This window comes from Fukomys damarensis, unplaced genomic scaffold (genome assembly GCF_012274545.1).
Source record: "Fukomys damarensis isolate Sample0158 unplaced genomic scaffold, DMR_v1.0_HiC HiC_scaffold_2, whole genome shotgun sequence".
Lineage (NCBI taxonomy): Eukaryota > Metazoa > Chordata > Mammalia > Rodentia > Bathyergidae > Fukomys > Fukomys damarensis.
In genome coordinates this window covers 7,552,675-7,575,140 of record NW_022900914.1, presented here as the reverse complement: position 1 = coordinate 7,575,140, position 22,466 = coordinate 7,552,675, and the positions used below count along the sequence as shown (strand labels likewise).

The following is a 22,466-nucleotide window of genomic DNA, read 5'->3' as shown; positions in this document are numbered from 1 at the left end:
ATTTGGGCCTCACTTGTGTGTGCGTGCGTTTGGCTGGGGACTAAGCCCAGAGCCTCACGTGCACAAGTACGTGCTCTGCAGCAGCCACCCCCGCAGCCCAGCCCCGCTCTAATCTACACCTTGCAGGTCAAATGCTGACACAGGCCTTGAGTGGGAACCAGCTGCATATTTGCTGCGTGTCTTTCTGCAGAGAAGTTCTTTGAGTGCCAGGTGTCATGACACTGAGATTCACTCTGCCTGTTTGTTTCTGTCTCATCAGCCACCTAAGCCACCTTGGAACTCTAAAATAGTCCTAGGGGGGAAACTGGTTTCGCAGTTGGCTCCCCCCAGCTTCTGATCTGTTGTACCTGACCACCAAAATCCTGATGGTTTCAGTTTCCCACAGCGGCACCCTTCAGTTTGAGCCAAGCCAGTCTTCAGCCCACACCCGAAAGCATCGCATACTCTCAGAAAGAAAACCACCAGCAGTCATCTGTTAACCTGAGTTAGGCTCCTCCCATGCTGGAATTTTAGTGTATATCGTCCTCGTGCTTCCCCAGTCTTCACTGACTTTACAAATGATCTTACAGTTTATTCATTTTTTCCCCAGTTTTGCAGCAAGAGTACTGGCCACATGAGACGTGCTGCATCCTACAGGGCGGTAGTTGGGCTAAAAGCTCCTTTTTCTCCACTTAGAACACACTTTGCGCCGTTGCTCAGTGCTGCTCTCCTCGTAGAGCCTACGGTCACGGCTGTGCCACCCACCATCTCTGGGGAAGGAGAAGGCCATGCTGCAGCCTATGGCTTGCACGTGCCTGGGTTTTCCCTGCACCGGGCTGATCTAAGCCTCACTTGTATTCATTCTGCTGCATTTGTTTTTACAGGACCAGGAGTAAAACCTCCAGAAGAACGGACAATTGAATACCTGGAGGAAGTTGCAGTTACGTTTGCCAAAGGACTAGCTGATAAGAAGATCACGCCAAAGAGAGACAAGGGGTTGGTAGAAAGTGAGTGTCTCCTTAGAGAACAGAGCTCCTTTCTTAACCATTTAGTTTCATTTGCTATTCAAAAGGAGGAAGAAGTACATGTGTTATATACTCCAAGTTTACCTTAAGGGATGTCACAACTCCGCCCTGGGATCAAGTCCTTAAGGCTAAGCCAGTTACAGGCTTTGTGGGGTAGGGGTGTTGAGACACCGTTTCGCTGGGTAGTCCACACTGGCCTTGAGCTCACTGCAACTCAGGCTGGCCTAAAGCTGCAGCAATCCTCTTGCTTCACCCTCCTGGATGCTGTGATTATAGACTTGCACTGAGCATGGTGTCTAAAAAATCATTTTTGTTTTAACTTTTTATTTTGGAAAATTTTAGACATTAATTCAATACAAAAGTAGAATGCTATAATAATGTAATAAACACACATGTACCTAGACCTAGCTTTAACATCTGTCCACTAATTAAAGTGTGTTTGAAACAGTGCATAGGATGACATTTAGAGTGCATGCATTAGAATAGATATCTAGAATTACTGTGTTTTTATGGAGTTTACAGAACAAACTAACATGGGAGGGGCCAGGCTTTTCCCATCAGCCATCTGAAAGTGTTTTCCTTCCAGAGCTGACATCATATGCCATGAAGATCCCATTTGTCAGGCAACAGGTTTACAAAACAGTGGAAGAGAAAGTACAAAAGCAGACCAAAGGCCTTTATCCTGCACCTCTGAAGATAATCGATGTGAGTCTTCCTCGGTGTCCTCCCCTCCTGTAGAGCAGTACTCTGCTGCCGTCCTGGAGGGTGTAGGCCAGCACTCAAGTTCTTAATTCTGCTATTAAACTACTTACTAAAATAAGGGAAGAGCATAGCAAGCTGCCTCGTATAAGGTGATAGATTTGGGGAAATGGTGCCAGAATACTCATTGGTCATTGAGTTTTAAAGCTGTCAGTAAGAAAACAAGAAGGGAACCTAAGCAATGTCAGAATAACCAAGCCAGGAAAATATTGGGCATTAAGAAGCATTTGACACAAAACTGATGGCTGTGTTCCGTTGTTAGTCAAAAGCATCGTCACTGCCTAAAGTCCCTCAGAGACTTCCCCATTGCTGTAATTGTTAAAAACATGTAATGACTTAGAGAAGTTCTGGAAAAGATCAAGGGGGATAATTAAAATGGTCACAGAGCCAAAACTTCAAAACGTACAACTCTTCAGTATGGAAAGTCCAAGATTAAGAGAGCGTATAATCAGACCTCAAAATCAGAGAATGTGTCAGTCAACAAATTATTATGAGAAGACATCAAATTACAGAGTATGAAACATGGGCGGAGGGTGGTACCTAAGTAGTAGAGCGCTTGCCTGTCGCATGCAAAGCCTGGGGTTCCAGCCCCAGCACCACCAAAAATGAAATGAAAATGTGGAACACGATCCCCTGCCTGTGTTTGTCTCACAGTCCAGGCTGGGGAGGTGGGCTGGACTCTCACGGCCACGCAGACGGCTGTGTAAGACACAGGCAGCATATGAGTGATGCCAGGCAAGTAGGACAGGAAAATTGCTAAGCGCACAGAGGAGGGAGCCAGCATGAGCGGGAAGAGCCTCACAGGATCTGACGTGAGCCCCAGAGGGAATGCAGCGTGGGTGAAGAGAAAGCGGGGCCGAGCGGGGTAGTTTGGGGCAGTTACGGAAGCTCCAAAGCATGAGGCTCCTCCAGGAGCGTGGAGAGACCCCGCTTCTACGAGTGGGGAATAGTGAGTGGGGAGAAAGGCAGAGCGAAGCTAGGACTCAGAGGTTGGCAGTGGTGAATCCACAGATTTTACTCTGTCCTGTGGAGACTGTACACATCCATCTCCATGGTAGTGGGGAAACATGGAAAGAGACAAAGTAGAGCAGTGAATTAGCCAGCACTCTTAATAATTTAGGCTTGAGGTTTGTGTAAGACGCTGAGATATGACAGTAAAAGCGTGGAGGTAGCGGAAACTTGCCAAAGAGGGATTAAGAATTAAGTGGAGATGTGCTGAGTATAGATATTACAGGAAATTACAGTAATAGTAGTAGAGACAGAGAAGTTAGGGTTAAGAACGTACATTTTTTTGTCATTTCCGTAAATTATGATTGGGTTCAGGTTTTTGTCTTTTATACTTCAGTGCACCTAGGAGAGCACTTCTCCTGGGTGTGAAATTGAATTTCATAGATTTGATGGTTAATGGATAAACTAGATCGCACTTCTGAGGAAGACAGTGCAGAGAGAAATGGGCTGAAAGTGGAAGCTGAGGGTCTGCTTATCTCTGGAGAAAGAGCAAAGCAAGAAGAGTCACCTACAAGAGTCTTCCCTCTCCTTCTACCTGTTTCACGCTAGGTGCAGCGGTGCCTCAGAGATGGAAAGTTCAGTGTAGAGCTGCAGGCCCTGAGTCTTCCCCTCCTCCCTCCCTCCCTCCCTCTCTCTCATCTGGACTATTGACCTACTCTGTAGGCTAACAGTACTGATCATTTTCTTCAGTGTTACTGCACATCTCACCACACTATTCCAACAATGAACAAGTGTTTTCCGTGTTTTTTAGGCAGTGAAGACTGGAATCGAACAAGGGAATGATGCTGGTTATCTTGCTGAGTCACAGGTAGGGTTATTTCCTTCCAGTTTTTTATGGTAGATTACAGGAAAGCCAGAGATCCAATACTCTGTTTAATGCTGAAAAAGTAAGACAGATATCCAAATCCTGGTAAAAGTTATTTCTTCCAGTTATGATTAATGTCTGTGAGCAGGAGAGAACACTACTGAACTCGCTTCCTGTGATGAGGTTGCAACTAGAAATAACAGGAGTGGAGTTAGGACCCTTTCACAGTGAACCATTTGGACAGCTTCATTCTGCACTTGAGCTGATTCTGTTGTGATAAAATGAACGCCACGGTAGAAAAACTGTTTTTCTTGTTAGGGCCTAGAGGTGCAATATTGAACCCTAGCCTCTTTTTAGTAAACTAGGAAATGAAAAGTGTCTCATACTCAGTAAAAGACAAAGACCGGAGGAATTTGAGAACCAGCCTCACACCTTCCACTTTTCTAACAAGTTGGTGATACTGAAGATTTAACTGGTTTGGGTTGTTTTTAAGTTTTAACCAATCTCTGAAAAATTCCATACTGGGATAATAGGACAAAAAGGGTCTGAAGCGCTCAGGACAGATTCCAGATAAATGTTCCGGGTACTAGACTGTTCATTGTGCATTTCTGATCTTTTAAAAAAGCATAACCAGATATATATTTACAGAAAAACTGAAGCATTCATTTGACAAAGCAATAATTGCCCTCACTATGCATTGTACTCGGTAGTTTCTATGTAAGTTGACCCTCCATAGCCACAGGTCCCACAGCCAAAGATTCATCCAGCTAAAGACCCAAAATCTTGAGGAAAGAGGCTGGGACGTGGTTCAGCTGCAGAGAGCTTCCCAAGCATGTACAAGGTCCCGGTTCAAACCCCAGCAGCAAGAAAAAATTTCAGGAAAAAAAAATCATACCTGTATTGCGTATGTGCAGACTTTTCTCATGTTGTTATTCTCTAAACAATACACTGTGACAACTAAATTTCTAGCATTTGATTTAAAATGTGTAGGAAGATAAGCAAATATATTTATACAAAGGACTTGAACATTTGTGGATTTTGGTATCATCAGGGTCCTGAAGTCAGTCAGGCTCCCGTGGATACCAAGAGGAAACTATGTTCTCCTTCTTTTATATATACAGTATGTACCCACAGCCCACTAGATTCATGACCTCTGCTGGATCTTTAGCCACAGTTTGAAAATCACAGGTGTATTGGATAAAACATGCTGTATTAAAGCATTCATTTTGTGGAACCTTATTTCACATTCTGTTAGTCCATGAAAGCAATTTTATTGAAAGGATTCCTTCCTTGGTTTTGGTTTTGTTTTGGTTTTTTGAGACAGGGTCTTACTATGTAGTTCCGACTGATCTCGAACTCACTGTGTAGCCCAGGCTGGCCTCAAACTCAGGGCAGACCTGCCGAGCGCCAGGATTATAGGCATGTGCCTCCATGCCCGGAATTTCTTAGTGGTGGTCTCATTTGAAACCCACAACACCACCATAAAATAGGTATTGGTTTTCCTATTTTAAGGATGGAGTAGCCACTTTTTTGTTGTTTTGTTTTGTTGTTTTTGTACCGGGGATCAAACTCAGGACCTTAAGCTTGCAAAGCAGGCAGCAGAACCACTGAGCTAAATCCTGGGCTCCTATTTTAAGGATGAAGAAAGCCTTTGCAGTAAAGAAACACTAGGTTGAGTCTCATTCTCCGAGAGCATTAGGATACTTTTTAAAGTGGTGATAGGTATCCCGTGAGTAGACTGCTCCAGTGAACAAACAGCTGGCGTTAAGAGTCTTCCTGGGTTCACGTTCTGTTTCTGACAATGCAGCAGGATGGCTTGGAGCACAGTCCCAGAATATCTCTGCGCCTCTTCTTTCCAGTCCCTAACCCGGGAGGGTAGTTGGAGACAATTATAAAGGCCCACTTCGGCCAAGCCTCCAGTCCAATGACAAGTTCCCGCTCCTCTGCTGTAAAGCATTCAAGAGCTTGGTTGCATACACATGAAGCCTTTTTTCAAAGCAGTCATGAAGAAAGGAGACCATGCATCAGCAGGAGACGATTGCCGCAGCTGCTGAGACCCTGGGGACCTCCGAGGCATTGTGTGCTTTGCCCCTGCTCCAGAGGAAGATGAACCAAAGGAATCCCCATCACCTAGACCAGTGATGGCAGACCTCTCAGAGACCAGTGCCCAAACAACCCAAACCCACTTAATTTATCACAAAGTGCCAACATTGCCATTAGACCTGCATACTGGGGTTTTGGTTTAGAAAAAAAACTCATAGTTAACATCTTTTGTCTTAAGATAAAAACACAATAACGTGCGTGCCATATTGACTGTGAAGTTCTACCTTTACTTTTCAGAAATTTGGAGAGCTTGCCATGACCAAAGAATCAAAAGCCTTGATCGGACTGTATCATGGCCAAGTCCTGTGCAAGAAAAATAAATTTGGAACTCCGCAGAACGAAGTTAAGTAAGTTAAACTTGTGTAGGAATCCCTTGAGTTTCATTGTGTGCAGGGCTTTGAGGAGCGACCACCGGAGTCATACCAGTATATTAACTTGGTCTTCCCTCAATCTCTTGTGTCCTGAGCACAGTGGAGGCCTTCTTCCTACCAGGAACATTTTAGTTTTGAAAGTTCTGTCTCCCAGAGTTTTCTCTGGCTCCCGCATACGACTCCCGTAGAGCTCTCCTGTCACATCCCACTGTCCTCTAGAAGCCAGGTTAGGTCCTTCTTCCTGAAGGACCCACATGCATCTGCACTGTTCAGTGGTCCCCTCTCTCTCACCTAGGACGCCATCTCTGGGAACCCACTCTTCCTCATTAAACCCAGAAAGCCTCGTGTGATTGTGCCTTTTCCAGCCTACAGCCCGCGCAGTGGAGACTTCTTGGCCTGTCGTGTCAGAAGCCTTTCCTGGTGTTGTTGCCTCACAGCACTGCAGCTCTCCTTCGAGCTCAGTGCTTCTCAGCTTGGGCAGTTTGGCCACCTCTGGGGGACATCTGAGTGAGAACACTTTTGGGTATCACCAGCAGGGCAGTGAGTGGCCAGGGATGCTGCCGAGCCTGCAATGCGCAAGACAGCCCCACAGCAAACGTTGAGTCCAAAATGCCAGTCGTGCTGGAGTTGAAAAGCCCTGCGTTAGCTGAGTTATTGGTGAGGGACTGAAGAGAAGCACCTAGCGTGATTGCCCTCCGGTCCTCACACTTTCGGTGAGATCACAACCCAGGATAGATTAGTCGCGCGAGAAGGCGGGGAGACAGAGGAGGTGGTAGCCAGGAGGGCTGACTTCTGTGTAGTCCGAAAGATAGCCTGAACTCTGCCCCCACACCACGCCCTGCTCCCAGAGAGGCCCAGCTGGGGTCTGTGGCCCTGACAATGGCCCTCCCTTGCATTGATGGCAGGGTGACATAATGGTGGCCACTTAAATTTACATCTCTTCCCACTTTGTCCAAAGATCAAACAGATTAACATGGGAAACAAAAGCCCCGTTCTCTGTGCAGAGCAGAAGCAGAAGTCAGAGAACCCTAGGGACTTTATTGTGACCAGAAAGAAAGGAAGCAAGAGATAAGAATGTTAAAAGTATTGCAAAATTTCGAAGCCTAAGACCCGTGAACTCCATCCCACCTCATCCTCTCTCTCCCATCCCTCCATGTGCACAAAGGAGGGTTGTTGGTTCCGTCACTTTGCAGCAGCAGAGGGAACTCTCGGATGAAGAAACCTAGTTTTCCACATTAGCCTGCTACTCCTGACTGCATACAGGTGCACTGTTATGTGAAGATGGAGCAGAGCAGCAGGGTAAAACCACCTGGAGAAATTGGGATTATGTGCCAAATACACAAAAAAAGAGGCAACATCAATTAAAGCAATTATTAGATGAAAAAAGAAGGCTGGGCGTGGTGGTGCACACCCATGATCCCAGCACTTGGAAGGCTGAGGCAGGAGGATCGCTGCAAGTTTGAGGCCAGCCTGGGCTCCACAGTGAACTCCAGGCCAGTCTGAACTACACAGTGAGAACCTGTCTCAAAAAACAAAACAAAACAGGGGCCGGGGCTTTAGCTCAGTGGTGATGCCGCCTGTCTCACCAGCGCAAGGTCCCAAGTTCGATCCCCGATCCCCAGCACCAAAAAAAAAACCAGAAAAATGAAAAAAGAAAACGAGAACCAAAAGCATGCATAAGCATTTGCAGTTAAGACAAAAATCATTCTAAATCGGAAATAAAAAATTCAGAACTAAATGGAGAAACAGGATGGAAGAAAAGTTGACCTAACTTGGAGAAGATTAAAGAAAAGGTAGCTGGTAGACTTTTGTGTTACTACAAAGCCCGCCTTGAGAGACACTCCTGGAACTTGAAATTAGGTTGCCTGTTTAGGGTTTGAGTATGATTTTCAAGCATTATAATTAGAATGATTAGGAATAAAGCTTTATCCCTCTATAGGGTCTACAGGTCTACACTGCTATAAACTTGGGCTTCTTTTATGAAGCAAAAGATTGGGGTCAGGGGGATGAGCCCAGGGCCTTGGGTCTCACCTACATCCCAGCCCTTTTTATTATCTTTTGAAACAGGGTCTCGCTATGTATTCAAGCTGCCCTTGAACTCACCCTGTATCCCAGGCTGGCCTCAGACTTGCAGTGATCCTCCTGCCTCAGCCTCCCAGAGGGCTGGCGGAAGTAATTCTCTAAATTGTTTTTAGCTATTTATTAAATGGTACATTGTTCCAGAACTATTGAGAACTAATGAACAATCACATGTGATCTCTGGTCTTCAGAAAGCTTAGAATTGGATGAGACAGCAATGGTGTAGATGAAACTATTGCAAAATACCATGGTGTGAATCCTAAGTAGTTGCAGAGGAGTTGGTGGAAAAGGCAGGGGTGCGCCTGAGTGGAGGCACTGGAGGGAGGGTACGGCTCGGAGCAGAGTCCAGCGGGAAGACTTGTGAACGAATGCAGATGTGGGTGATCGAGGACCGGCGACTGTAGATGTAAATCTCTAGCAAATCTTGAACAAGTAAGAAGAGAAGTCAGTCTGGAAGTTAGCTTTGATTTAGAAAACAACAACACTCACGTTGATTTAAGCTTAGATTTCGCTTTGTTTTCTGTGAACTCCAGGCACAACTGAAAACTGGTTCCGTCTCCATGGGAAGACCAGTTCCTTTAGAAACAAAGGATCTTTGCATTTAACTTTAAAATCAGTCAGCTAAGCATGTGGGGTACACACCTGTATCCCCAGCTACTCAGGATGCTGAGGCAGGAAGATCCTGAGTTCAAGGCCAGCGGGGGTGATCGAGCCGAGACTGTCTTGTGCACGCTGGGCGCTTGCCTCGCATGCCCGAGACTCAGTCCCCAGTTCCGAAAAGTGAATGCTGGGCTTGTGTGGCTAGAGGTGGTTATTTGAAGCGCCTCGCAGCTGGTTCATTGGGTGGTGACTTGGGCAGTCCCCGCTTTTACGGAAATGAGTAGAAGTTGTTTACCAGACTTTCCCCTCTTCTCCTTTAGACAGCTGGCCATCCTCGGTGCAGGGTTGATGGGAGCCGGTATCGCCCAGGTCTCCGTGGACAAGGGGCTGAAGACTCTGCTTAAGGATGCCACTGTGGCCGGGCTGGGCCGGGGACAGCAACAAGTGTTCAAAGGGTAGGTCGGCTGTCTGGGTGGGTCAAGGCTGGGCTGTTGTTCTGTTCTTACCATCAAATTCTTTTTTCTAGAAATGCTAATTCCTTCTTGGACTTCATTTTGTTAGGGACCTTTAACCTGACGAGTCTGGAGTCTTTGAGCACAGAAGGGGAACCTTTTCTAGTAGATATTTTGTTTCTCCTGGGTGTTGTTTTCTTAGTAGATACTTTAAGTGCCACTTGCTTTAGCTTGGTGCCAGATGGGAAATTGTCAGGCCTGTGGATTTTGCTGTGTGGCTCCCTGCACCAGCAGGGCCCTCTCTGCTGCTATGGCTGAGGCTGGGCATGAGGGGTTGGGAGGTGACTGCGGGGTCCAGGCCTGGATCAGGACTCCTGGGCCTTGTGTTTTGTGCCTGGAGGGACAGAGCAAGCGGTTTCCTGGAGCGCCTGCAGCACCTGAGGGTTTGCAGGGCGTGTCTCTGCCATTTTCTCAGAGCGGAACAGAGCAGCAGCCTGGTGGCAGCCCGGCCTCAGCTCAGACGTGATAGATGAGCTGGCTGCTGTGACACTGAGCTGAGTGAGCTTTTCCGTCTCTAAGTGGATCGTGTAGCGCGAGCACGCCTGCAGAGGAACCCGTGCCCTGCTCACCGGCCCTGGCAGGCTTAGCTGCATCGGCAGATCTCTGCAGGATAAAAAGAAGTTCTAGTAGAAGGTCTGACCCCCACAACCCACAAAGCTGGCATACACTGGATAAGACAGCACCGTTGCTCTGAAACAGTGTCCGTGCAGTTACACGTGAAATTGCTGCCCTGGAATAGCCTCCTCCTGTGACCTCTTCTGAATACTCTGTCCAGGTTTCCCTTTTTGTCTCGGTAACATCAAGTTCTGGAAGCTGCCGCTCACCATACTGCTGACCTGGGATGTGTTTCCTGTCTCCTCCTGGAAATGGTTTCATTTGGCATTAGAATTGGAGCACCTTAGCCGGGTGTGGTGGCATATGGCTATAATCCCAGCTCTCAGGAGGCTGAGGCAGGAGGATTGCTGTGACTTCCAGGCCAGCCTGAACTACATAGCGAGACCCTGCCTCAGAAAAAGGGGAGGGGGGCAGCTAATCATTTTGCACTCTGACAAATCTGTCTGCTGACTGCTGTCATGGTTGTCAGAAACCAAGAGATTCAAGCCCATCCTTTTAAGACCTGAATTGGATACTTCTTTGACTCTTTTAGCTAAAGAATTATTGAATAGAGTTTAGTTTCATGCTTCCTTCAGAGGAAAACTCCAGGTTAAAGTGTGGTCAGATTGATCTAAGAAAGCCTGCTTTCCTTGGCAATAAAAAGTACTCACTTAACTGTCTGGGTAGCGGGACTCTATCAGCTCCCCGGGGAAAGGAGAAAGCGTAGGTTAATATTTCATAGGGTCAGTGCAGTGAGCGACTAGGAGCTGAGCAGGAAGCTGGTGGAGATAGGAAAGACAGCTTAGTCTCCGCCTGCTACAAGACTGCAGCGGAGAACAGCAGAGAGTGACACAGAAGCAAGGGGAAGAACACGTGCCCCATGAGGGAGAGAATCAGCAGAACTGCTCTTCTTCTGTTTCACCATCCTGGTACTGAGTTACTTAATGTGCATGGCAAACTGCGCTGTTCTGTAAGGATACGGTTTATTTAAGTTGGGCGTTAAAGGTATTTTGTAGAGGAAAGCGCGTGTGCTGGTGATATGGGGGGAAGAGATGTAACTCCCAAACCTGCTAGGTATCTGAAATGCGAGTTTGTGTTCTCTAAAATCGAAGAATGAATTCTAGGAAAAAAGGAGGTTAAGAGTAGGAAAAATGTATTGAGGGAAAGAAAGCTTCTGTCAAAGAGAGACAGAAGGGGGACCAGAGAGTGGGCTGCCCACTCACCCCACTTCTCTAAGATGTTTTATACAGCAAAGCCATGTGGGGAGGCGAGTACAAAGTGGGACAACACTGTAAGACCCAATGGAAAATTACAGGGTGGGCATGGGGTGGGGCAAAACCATGACCAACCAATAAGATTACAAGTACAGTCAGTACTGATTAAATAGGGTCAAATGGGGGAGCAAGTCACTTAGCAAGCTACAAGGTTGTGCAGTAAGGGTGGGGGTCAGAGACGTTTCCTGGAAAGGTCGAGATAAGACCTCGGCCTCCCACCTGGCCCCCCACCCAGGTAACACCTAGTTAGAATATCAGTCACCACTATTTATCCCAGGGGACGCACAAGGTACGGTAGTCTCTTTCCTTTCACAGTGAATGTGTCTTGATTGTCCGCCATGTTGGCTCCTTGCTGTGCTGGCTGTCTGGCGGCAGCCCTGTCTAACTGCCTACCAGATAGCTAATTGACTACCTGTCTGCAGTCCTGGAGTCAGCCTGTCTCTGAACGCCAGTGCCCTCCCTCAGCTGTCTGACTCCAGGCCCCTGGACCCTTTGGGCAGCTCGGCCCCTCGCAGTGGGGTCCCATCGTAGTCAGTGAGACACACAGTGCTCCTGGCCTGTGGACGTTCGGCGGCGAGCGTCTCCTTCACCTCTGACTAGAAACGTACTTTTCTAGATTGAATGACAAAGTGAAGAAGAAAGCTATCACGTCATTTGAAAGGGACTCCACCTTCAGCAAACTGATCGGGCAACTCGATTACAAGGATTTTGAAAAGGCTGACATGGTGATTGAAGCGGTTTTTGAGGACCTTAGTATCAAGCACAAAGTGCTCAAGGAGGTAGAAGCGGTAAGCACGGGGACTGAGAGGAGGGTACCAAGGTGGGGTATTTTAAGGGAACCACGGGAAGTCGTGATTCTTTGTATTCATTTCCAAACATAAGGATTTATTAATTGGTTGAGTTGCTAGGAGTCAAGCCCTGGGCCTCAAGCATGTTAGGCAGGCGCTCGCCCCTGAGCTCCATACACTCTGTGTTTTAAAGGTCTCACGGCAGCTCTGCCACCCACACATACGCGTGACCTCATGGAGTACAATGTCTTGAGGGTTTCTTGTTGTTGTTGTTGTTGTTGTTGTTGTTATTCGGTACCAGGGGTCAAACAGGGGTCCTTGTGCTTGCGAGGCAAATGGTGGAACCACTGAGCTAAATCCCCAGCCCTTGAGGTTTTTTTGTTTGGTTTGGTTTGGTTTTTTGGTTTTGTTTTGATTGGCCACAAGTCATAACCAAACTTCTTTAGGGTCAAGCAGCAAGGGAAATAAAGGGAGGTGGTTTCTCCAGGCCAGATTAGGGGTCTTGTTCGTGGGAATGCGCTCCAGCCCTGTTTCCAAATGCCAGTTCCCAAGGTAGGATGACGTCAACAGAGCAAGTGTTTTAGAGGGTAGCACAGAGAAGAGCCCGGGAAAGGAGAGATGGCCGGAACCCGGGCCTGGGGCAGGACCACAGGGGACGGGCCCTGTTGGGTGAACAACGTTGGGAGGCGGCACTGACCGGGCAGCAAGCGGGCAGCACTCCAAAGCTGCCTTCCTGCGGCAAGAGTTCCTGCCCCACACAAAACTAAAGCTATGGAGGTTAGAAACAAGGCAAGCAGCCTGTCGGGTCCATTATGGAACACACGTTCCAAAAGCCAAAGTGTAACGCTCTAGTCAGCTGAGGGAGAAGATTCAGAAGAGCGGGGTACATTTGTTTCCCATCTGTGCGGAGGGTCTTTCAGCTTCGAGACTCAGGTCTTGGAGGACACTGCTAGGTCGGGGCGGGGGCGTGCTCTCCACAGCCAGGGTGACAAAGCTCTTACCAACTGGGACATGGAAACTCTGGATTTGGGAGAGTCCTGCTCCATACAGTTGGCGGCTGGGAAGCCGGGGGTCCAGGAAAAGGGAGAGAGGGATTGAGTCGAGTCCAAAGAAGTAGAGACTACAGACAAGGCAAGACAGTGGGTAGAGTGGAAACATAAAGGTTAGGGAGAGATGAGCAGGACAGAAAACCTGTGCACTAGAGCGGAGGAAAAGACCGTGGCTCCTAGGCCGGAGTGCAGACGGCAAGCAAATAACAGGCAGATGCGAGGTGGGGCACCACAGACAGCTCCAGACAAGGGCAGGAGTTAACACCAGTGCTGGGTCTTGAAAGAAACTTGATTCAGAGCCATCTTTTCAGTGTTTATTTCCCCATTGCGGGGACAGTCTGCAGGTCGGGATTAAGGAAAGGCCTTATGTATTAGACTTCCCATCGCTGGACAGAACACCTGACATCCACAGCCTATAGGACAGATTTCTTTTGGCTCAGAGTTCCGTGGTTTCAGTCCGTGGTCAGCTAGTGCTGAGGCAGAAACGTCACGCTGGCGGCCTGGCCTGGCCGAGGAATCTCAGATCTCGGCGGCCGGGAAGCCCAGAGAGAAATGAGCCGGTGACAAGGACACACCCTCTGGTCGCACCCAGAGTGACTGGGCTCTCACCAAGCCACGCCCCTGCTGCACCTCACCTTCTGAAGTCACCCATGAACGCCTGATGCACAGTGCCCCCGTGATCCTATCACCTTCCGAACAGGAGATCCGGGCACATTTGAGACCTAGACTGTAGGAGGGGAGAAGGGAAAGGAAGATCGGAGCGGGGGCGTGACGTGCCGATCCCCTGTGGTGAATACAGTGTTCACTGTGCGTCACAAACACACGATCTGAGCAGTGAGACCATAGCCAGAGCAAGGCCAAATGGAAACGGGACAAGGGCAGCGCATTCCCTGACGTGAAGCCCTCAGGTGATGCTCGCCCTCGGGGTGAGCGGCCGGCCCGGGCCCAGGTGTCACTCACTAGCTTTGCTGTGGACTCCGCCGTCTTCCGGGCTACGTGACGCACTCTTCGATGCTTCTGCCCTGCAGGTGACTCCAGATCACTGTGTCTTTGCCAGTAACACGTCCGCTCTCCCAATCAAGGAAATTGCTGCTGTCAGCAAGAGACCTGAGAAGGTAAACCCTGAGCAGAGAGAAAGCCTGAACGGTTTTCCTGCTGGGGCTGCCTGAGGAAGGCTTGGGGCGTGCGCAGAAGGACCAGCACGGGTGGGGTGACTCCCAGACAGCGCAGCGGGGCACAGAAGTGTAGTAACTGAAAACACTTCTCTGGGTGATCTGCATCCCTGACGGGTATTATTTTTCAAGTTCAGACGTTAAAATCTATCTTACACTATAGCCGGGCATTGAAGGATAGGTCCTAAGTAAAGAAGGGCTGCTCCAGCATATGGGTCAGCTTCAGAGCAGTCTGGTGACCGTTTAGGACAGGTCTGGTTAGCACTCCAGTGCGAGCAGAGAGGGTCGGGTGAGCGGGGTCGCGTGAGTCCCCGTCCCCCACCCCCGTGGCTTCTCTTAGGCTACCACCCAGGACCTCGCAGGCCAGATAAAGCGCTTTGGTGAGTATCCGGGATGAGGCCGAGAAAGTTATCTTTGTTGAGCCGTAGTGTTAAGGGAAGGTGCAGTCATTCGAAGCAACATAAACACCTCAGGCCTCTGGAGGATTCCTTGTTGCCTCCTCTACCAGGAACCAGTCAAAGGTGGGCAGGAAATGCCAAAGGCCTTCAGCACATTCACGTGTGTCGCTGCTGGGCCACTCTGCACCACCGGTGGTACCAGCATGACTGTCCTGTCAGGCTGCGTGGGACGTCCACCCCTCCTGTGCAAGCCACCTCGGGAAATCATGCGTGTACCACCCTTGGTTCAAGCCTCGGGAAACGTGTCAAGCAGCCCAGATTGCCAACACAAAGTCCGCACACCAAAAACACAAAAGCCCCTTTCTTGCTACTCCTAGGGCTTTGCTAATGCAGGACCATCCAGCAGGGCCAAGATGGCCTGGGCCCTGGGGGCACAGGCTCAGGATGACAGGAGAAGGCTCAGGCCAACGTGTAGCCGGCAGGCACACTGGTAGTCGGCTCCTCAGGGAAGACACCAAGCAGCCTCTGTTTACAGACTCGGTGAGCAGACTGTGTGGACCTGTGTCGTACCACTGAGCAACTTTGCAGCACTTAAAATCAGTACAGGAGCCCATGGGGAGGGGAGGCAGCATGTACCCTTCTGTGCAGTGCAGCAGGCCACACAGTTTACGGGCCAAGTCTCCAGGTACCTGAGATAACGTTTTTGGGTTTTTTGTTCATTTTTGTGGCACTGAAGATTGAACTCATGGAAGTGTGCATGCTGGGCGAATTCTCTACCCCTGATATAACCTGTCACCTGCTTGTTACATGATTCACCTTCCACGTAAGGCCACAGGGTCACCTAGGGGATCAGCCTCCTCAGATGTCTTGCCAGCATCTCCTGCGGCACAGGCCCTTCAGCGGGAAAGTCCTGACAGTCCAGGGCAGTGGTTGGCTTTGCACAGCTTTCTGAGTGATCCAGACATATTTGCCTGGGGTAGTGATTGGGGTGTACACACTGTCAAAACTACTACCCAGAATGCTTAAAGATCCATCCATGCCTTTCACTGTACAGGTTGTATGCCAGTGAGGCTGAGTCCTTTTGCCCAGGGTGGACGAGTGAATCAGGTCCTAAATATTTCAGACAGAAGCAGAGCAGTTTAGAGATGGAAAGCTTTGGGGCTGATAAATGTATGTAGCATTCGGTTGCTCTGTATTACACGATGGCAGGCGGTCTGAGGTCCATAGGTCTCACATTCCCAGGTGACGCTGATGCTGGTGGTCTGCACTGCACAAGGGGACTGTTGGTCACCAAGTTTTGAGTGCATTCGAGTATTGAGAAGTGTTGTTTAAATCTAGTGTCCCGGAGACCATCTGTGCAAAGGCAAACACATTCCTGACAGTCCTATGTATTGCGACTTCTGCCTGTCTCTCCCCCAAAAAGTGGGCACTCGGCTAAACCAACGGCGTCAGTACCAAGTGGAGCCTTCCTTCATTCTCCCCAGTAAATGCAGCGTGGCCTGTGGCTGTGGCTCTGGCAGTGACTGTTGGTAGGGGCAGGAGTCCTTAAAAGCATCAGGAAGGACCCAGTAAGCCTGCCTGGATGTGCTAAACTCTCCAGCAGAAATCCATGCAGCCAAACCGCTTGACCTCAGCCGTCTCCCCATGCCAGGCCGCCTCCTTCTACTGTTTTCCTACCAAAAGAGGAAGGTGTGTGGTTTCCTCCTCAGCATTCCTAAGTCTGTTGGCTTTGGGCTCCCTCGCCAGGTGATTGGCATGCACTACTTCTCTCCCGTGGACAAGATGCAGCTGCTGGAGATCATCACGACGGAGAAGACGACCCAGGACACTACCGCTTCCGCCGTGGCAGTTGGCCTCAAACAGGGCAAGGTCATCATTGTGGTTAAGGTAAGAGCTGGCAACAGCAACAAGTTCCCGATAGTTCTAGAAAGACTCCTCCTGTTCTGGGGCAAATGTCCCAGCTTCTGGTCATCTTGGTCGTCTCCACAAGGGACAGGGTACTGGCTCTGTCGCTGAGATAAGGGGGAAGTGGGAGCTCTGGGCTCTGCTAGCCATGCCACAGCTCACGGGCTTCCAGGAGGCTGCTCTGTCAGACTGCTCGACATTGCTTCTGCTGTGGTTTAATGTTAAGGATTTGGATGGAGGTTTTCATTTCTGTTTTTTGTTTGTTTGGAGTTTTGGTTTTTTGAGACAGACTTGCTATACATTCTAAGCTGGACTTGAACTAATAATGTATCCCAGGCTTGCCTCAAACTCATGGTGATCCTCCTGCCTCAGCCTCCCAAGTGCCAGAATGCACCACAATACCCAGCTTCTGGTTCAGATTTTAAGATGAGCTATAATCCCAGCACTCTGGGAGGCTAAGGTAGGAGGATCACAAGTCTGAACCCAGTCTAGGCAAATCAGTGAAAGCCTGTCTCAAAAATAAAAAGCTGTAGATGTAGCTCAGTACATCCCTGGGTTCAGTCTCCACTATCACCAAAAAATAATAATAATAATTAAAATGACATACAGGCGGGCCAGGGATTTAGTTCAGTGGTTCCTCTGCCTGCCTTGCCAGCACAAGGTCCTGAGTTCGATTCCCAGTACCAAAACAAAAACAAAAAAATGACATACAGGAAAGGGAGGCTGATTTCAGGTCGTCCTTAGCCAGCGAGAACAGTGAATCAGTCTCTCTCTCTCTCTCTCCCCCTCCCTCTCCCTCCCTGCAGGATGGACCCGGATTCTACACCACCAGGTGCCTCGCGCCCATGATGTCTGAAGTCATAAGGATCCTGCAGGTGTGGGATGCTCTGGGGGTGCCTGAGACCTCTCCCCTCCTCCACCCAGTCCTCCAAACTGCAGGTGCCCGTGAGGGTGGCTGCGCCGTGAGCTGAGGCTGCACTGAATGGGCTCCTTTCGCTTCTGGTTCTCCAGAGCCTTCCCGGCACACTCGTGCCACTGCCTCTGCCTTCCCTCTGAGCGGGGCCTCCCAGGGCAGCACTGCCTGGCTGATACATGTGGTCTGCCCTGGCTGGCCAGGTCATCCCTTCGGGAAAAAGGGGTCCTCACGTCCAGGGTCTTAACCCAGACACAGTCCGGAGTTCACCGCTGCTTCTCCCTCAGTCGTGCTCTTAAAGTGTTGTAGAATTTCCACTTGTGCTTGCCTCAGAGAAACAGCGCCCATCCTGGGCCTGGCCAGGCAGCACCTGGAAGAGAAGTGGATTTTGCACAAGGCTGTGTCTAGGGCTAGATTGGGGAGCCTTTCGGTGAAGGAATCTCAGATGGCCTTGGTCTGAGGCCCCTGCTTTGCTCCCTGTCCAGGAAGGAGTCGGCCCTAAGAAGCTGGATTCCCTGACCACAGGCTTTGGCTTTCCCGTGGGTGCTGCCACCCTGGCAGATGAAGTTGGTGTGGATGTAGCGCAGCACGTGGCAGAAGATCTGGGCAAAGCCTTTGGGGAACGGTTTGGAGGTGGAAACGTGGAACTGCTGAAACAGATGGTGGCCAGGGGCTTCCTGGGTGAGTAGCCACAGGGAAACCTGAACGGCAATGTCAGTTACAAAGTTCTGGGCAGCTTCCTGCAACTGGAGAGCTGCAAAGGCCCGGGTGGAAGAATTCCTGAACACAGACTGGTGGTAGGGCATTTCAAAAATGATTTTGTGGCCGGGCGTAATGGTGGACACCTATAATCCCAGCACTTGGGAGGCTGAGGCAGGAGGATCACTCTAAGTTCAAGACCAGCCTGGGCTACATAGTGAGACCCTGTCAAAAAAAAAAAAAAAAAAGACTGTGAGAAACTCCTGTTAGATTAGGCCTGTGGATTACAGACAAAAGGCAAAGGCCTGGGCTTTTGGGCCCTCTGTCACTACTGGGCATAAGTTATGCCAGATGGACAAACACCGTGCCCAGATCCTCTTCTACATCCGTCGAAGCAGCAGCAAAGTCACTGCTTGGCACAGGTCTCCTCGGGCCTGGTGTTCCATATCTGGATATTTAAACTCACTCACTCGAGTGGCCTTCCCATCCAGACACAGATTTCCAAGCTCCAGAAAGCACAGAGTGTGTGTGTGGTGGTGGTGTCGTTGTTTTGAGACAGTGTCTTGCTAAGCTGCCCAGGCTGCCTCAGCCTCCCAGAGGGCTGGGACTGTAGGAGTGCACCACCACATCCCGCTTTTGCCGGTCTTCCACTAATGACTGAATTGCTGGGTTTGACCAAGACGACCAGGCTCAGGAATGCAGAGAAGAGGCAAGAGCCTCGTGGCAGGCCCCAGAGATGGGAGATTCTTGGCCAGGAATGAGGGGGGTAGTAACACGGCCTCCACCTCTCTTTAGGTCGCAAGTCTGGGAAGGGCTTTTACATCTACCAGGAGGGCTCAAAGGATAAGAATTTGAACTCTGACATGGATGGTATCTTCGCCAGTCTGAAGCTGCCCGCTAAGCCTGAGGTGTAAGTCAGTCTGAGTGGCGGATGGCATGGATGTTCCTCCGGAAGCCCCAAGCTCCCTCGCCTCTGTCCATTCTCTTCTTGGTGCCCCGAGCAGAGAGAACGCCCTAAGGCTGGCCCAGGCCTTTCCAGGGCAAGCCCTCACCCTAGCAGGCATCGCCGTGAGGAGGCCAAGCCCAGGGAAGGCCCTGCTGCTCTGGCCGTCCCAGCAGCATCCCAGAGAGCAGCTGGGCAGATTGCCCAGGCCCCTTGATCCCCCAGGTGTACTGTCATTTCTGAGCACCTGACTGTTGCTGGTGTCAGAAAACACCAATTATCCCACTGTGCAGGGTTCCCTGGGCTGAGCCCTCTGCGGTGGGTGTGGCCCTGACTGCTCCCGGTGCCCACCTGCCCCTCACCCTGCACCCCTCCTGCCTCCCGTTCGTCCACGGCTGGCCATCCTTCCTGTCTGCAGCTCCTCTGACGAAGACATCCAGTACCGCGTGGTGACAAGATTTGTGAACGAGGCAGTCCTGTGCCTGCAGGAAGGCGTGCTGGCCACCCCCGAGGAGGGCGACATCGGAGCCGTCTTCGGGCTTGGCTTCCCCCCGTGTCTCGGAGGTGCGTCTGCAGGCTGAGTTAGCTCTTGGCCTAGCGCCCATTCCCATCTCCTTACCAAAGTTGTTTTCCACTCAGGGCCCTTCCGCTTTGTGGATCTGTACGGTGCCCAGAAGATAGTGGACCGGCTCCGGAAGTACGAGGCCGTCTACGGAAAACAATTCGCCCCTTGCCAGCTGCTCCTCGACCATGCCAACAGCCCCAGCAAGAAGTTCCACCAGTGAGCGGGCCTCACCCTGCCATCCACCGGCACTGACCCGCCGCCCGCAGCCCTGCTCGGTTCCTGGCGCTGTGTGAAGCGTCAGGAAGCAGGAGACCGCATCTGCCTTGGCCTGCTCCTCCATTAAAGTGCCTTCCTGAGTCTGACTGAATCGGGGTTTACACTTCACGTCGGAAGGTGGACCCACCGTGCTCCTTTGGTGAGCCCTGAAGCGCCCTGTTCCTGCTGGGGCCAGTGGTGGCAAGGGCATTCCGGCACCCAGCCAGATTGCACCCAGGGTAACAATAAAAACCAAACAGCCTCTGCTCGCTGGGTCTGTTTCCTTCTGTCCTTGCCCTTCTGGTTTAAGCTCCTCCTTCAGGAAGTGAGTTGGAATAAAGCCCTGTGCCTCACAAGCAAGAATGCATTGAGAGAGTCGTGGGCAGCCGAGAAGAGGGACTCAGGCCAGAAAGCGGGGCCTCGTGTGCCCACGGCCACTTGCACCTGATGCCTGCACGCTCTTGGCCCCTCCCAGCGGCACTTGAGGTGTGTGCCTGGGTGCCGCGGGTACTTCTTCCCCACTTGGATTTCCTCAGTGACGCTCGTACCCGTTTATTGTCCTGGGGTACCCTGTGCACACTCGAGTAAAGCAGAGGCTCTGTCGTTTCCCTGGGCGCATGCATGCACAGTGGTGAGGGGCACCGTGAAGACAGCACAAGGGGTGCCAGCCCGGCGCGCCCCGCGCCCTCCCCTGACAGCAGCAGCACCCACAAGGTAAGCAGCACCCACAAGGTAAACAGCACTCGGCTCCTAACGGCCTGGCAGAAGGATCCACATTGCTCACTGGGTATGTGTGGAATCCTAGTTCTAGTCCTGCCACACGCTGCATTCTAAACTCTTCCCAGTGACTGCTGCCTCCACCCCACTCAAGCATTGCCCTGGTCCCAGCTCAGGCGCAGGGATGCGCACGCAGGGAGTGTAGCTCTAATGCTGCTAAACATCGGTAGCTGCTTGCGAGGCACCAGACCCTCACACAGAATCCTGAGTTGGGGTTTTCAGAACAGCCAGGGGAAAACAGAGAAGTCACTTCCTGCACCATGACCACGCCCAAGGTCGAATGGGGTGGGGGTCTGAGTGTCGGGCACTCTGCAAGGCAGAAAGGTAAATGGAGTCTTGGAGCCTCAGGCACTCTGCAAGGCAGGAAGGTGCGCGGTGCTCGCTGATGCCTGACCTGTGCCATCTGGGTCCTGCCATTCAGCAACACGGCGGGTATGTCTGAACTCTAGCAGGAGTGGTGGAGGGCCCTGGGGGGGCTTATAGAAGAGTGGGGCAGCCTTTGGGGACACAGTTGTGCCACACACCCCCTCCAAAGCCCCTCCCATCCAGAGACATGCAGTGTCCACGGGTCCTCCCAGGCTTCCACAAGAAGAAAGTAGCTGACACCCAGAATTCCACTTGCACTCTTCAGTGTCTAGAGTTTATTTCACCAGCCTTTGAGGATTCAAAAAACCATCTGTGAGAAAATCAAGCATCTCAGCATCACAGTTGCTGTGCTCTACTCTGACGTGCCTCCCTCAGAGCTGGGGCAACCTGATGAGAACAGGGCGCCTACACCGCTTAGCTACTCATATGAAAGAACGGGAAATAAATATCTAAGTGGACTCGGTGAGGCAGAGGAGAGGGCTGCCCCTCTGGGCCCTGACACCAGTGGGCGTGAGAAACAGCGTGGCTCTGGTTGGGGGCTGGGGGTGCACACAAAGCTCAGAGCCCTGGATGCCAAGCAGGTCACGCTGCTCAAGACAGGACACTTGCCAGGCACGGAGGCAACATCTAGCCTCGGCTCCTTGGGAGGATGAGAGAGGAGGGTCCTAAGTTTTAAGCAGCCTGGACAGCTTAGAAAGACTGTCTCAACATAAAAAAATCTAAAAAGAGCCAGGTGGGGATGTAGTTCAGTGGCAGAGCACTTGTCCAGCATGCCTGAAGCCCAGGGTTCAATCTCCAGTATCACCAAAAAAAGAAAAAATTGAAAGGCACAAAGGTCTCTGAAGCATGTCAATGGCACAGCACCGAGATCCAGCAAAGTGGTATCTCCCAAGCCAACTGTACCCTAAGCCAGCGACAGAAAACCAGAAGGTCACAGTGCTCATCAGAGCCAATGCTGGGGGCAAGAGATGGTGGCAATAGAGGTGATCAACCCCTATTTGTTTCTGGGGTTCGGGAGTAACGTTCCTAAGTCCAGCTGCCTCCCTGTCGAGACTTAGTTCCACGGACAGGACAGACAGCCAGGCAGGAGTTGGGGCACTAGAGGAGGCCAGGGAGCACTGCCTCCCTAAGTAGAGAAATCAGCAGCAAAGCCGGCCTCTCCCTAAGTCACCGCCCACGAGGCAGGGCTGAGTGCAGCCTTGGAGGTGCCGAGCACAGGTCTGTACAGGAGTCTCCTGTGCTCAAGGCCAGGCACCCGCACCGTGGAGAGCAGAGGGAAGCAGAGGCACCCAACTGGGGCAGCTGCAGGGCAAAGCCCACAGAGCATGAAGGAGAGTGGGCACTTGGGAATCTGTGCTTGAATTATGGGCCATTTTCTTCCCGTGTCTCTAACCTGAACCTACAGGGTAGAGAACTGCAAGGCATCTGTGAAGGGCTGCAGCAGGGCAGGGGAAGGTGACCCGTCACTGTGAAGGCCACTTCCTCTCTCTCTCTCTCTCTCTCTCTCTCTCTCTCTCTCTCTCTCAC

General features: G+C 50.9%; 1 protein-coding gene across 1 annotated transcript in view; it reads left to right on the top strand.

The window, feature by feature from the left end:
* Hadha (hydroxyacyl-CoA dehydrogenase trifunctional multienzyme complex subunit alpha) overlaps positions 1-19,875 on the top strand; it is a 41,978-nt gene extending 22,103 nt beyond the window's left edge. The window contains exons 8-20 of the mRNA XM_010604837.3: positions 864-986; positions 1,591-1,709; positions 3,523-3,579; positions 5,917-6,026; positions 9,050-9,184; positions 11,726-11,897; positions 13,975-14,061; positions 16,263-16,403; positions 17,228-17,296; positions 17,820-18,015; positions 18,829-18,943; positions 19,395-19,540; positions 19,616-19,875. Of these exons, the coding sequence (XP_010603139.1) occupies positions 864-986; positions 1,591-1,709; positions 3,523-3,579; positions 5,917-6,026; positions 9,050-9,184; positions 11,726-11,897; positions 13,975-14,061; positions 16,263-16,403; positions 17,228-17,296; positions 17,820-18,015; positions 18,829-18,943; positions 19,395-19,540; positions 19,616-19,761 (1,616 nt within the window). The 3' untranslated portion in view covers positions 19,762-19,875. The remainder of the gene's footprint in view (positions 1-863; positions 987-1,590; positions 1,710-3,522; positions 3,580-5,916; positions 6,027-9,049; positions 9,185-11,725; positions 11,898-13,974; positions 14,062-16,262; positions 16,404-17,227; positions 17,297-17,819; positions 18,016-18,828; positions 18,944-19,394; positions 19,541-19,615) is intronic.
* The last annotated feature ends 2,591 nt before the right edge of the window (positions 19,876-22,466 follow it).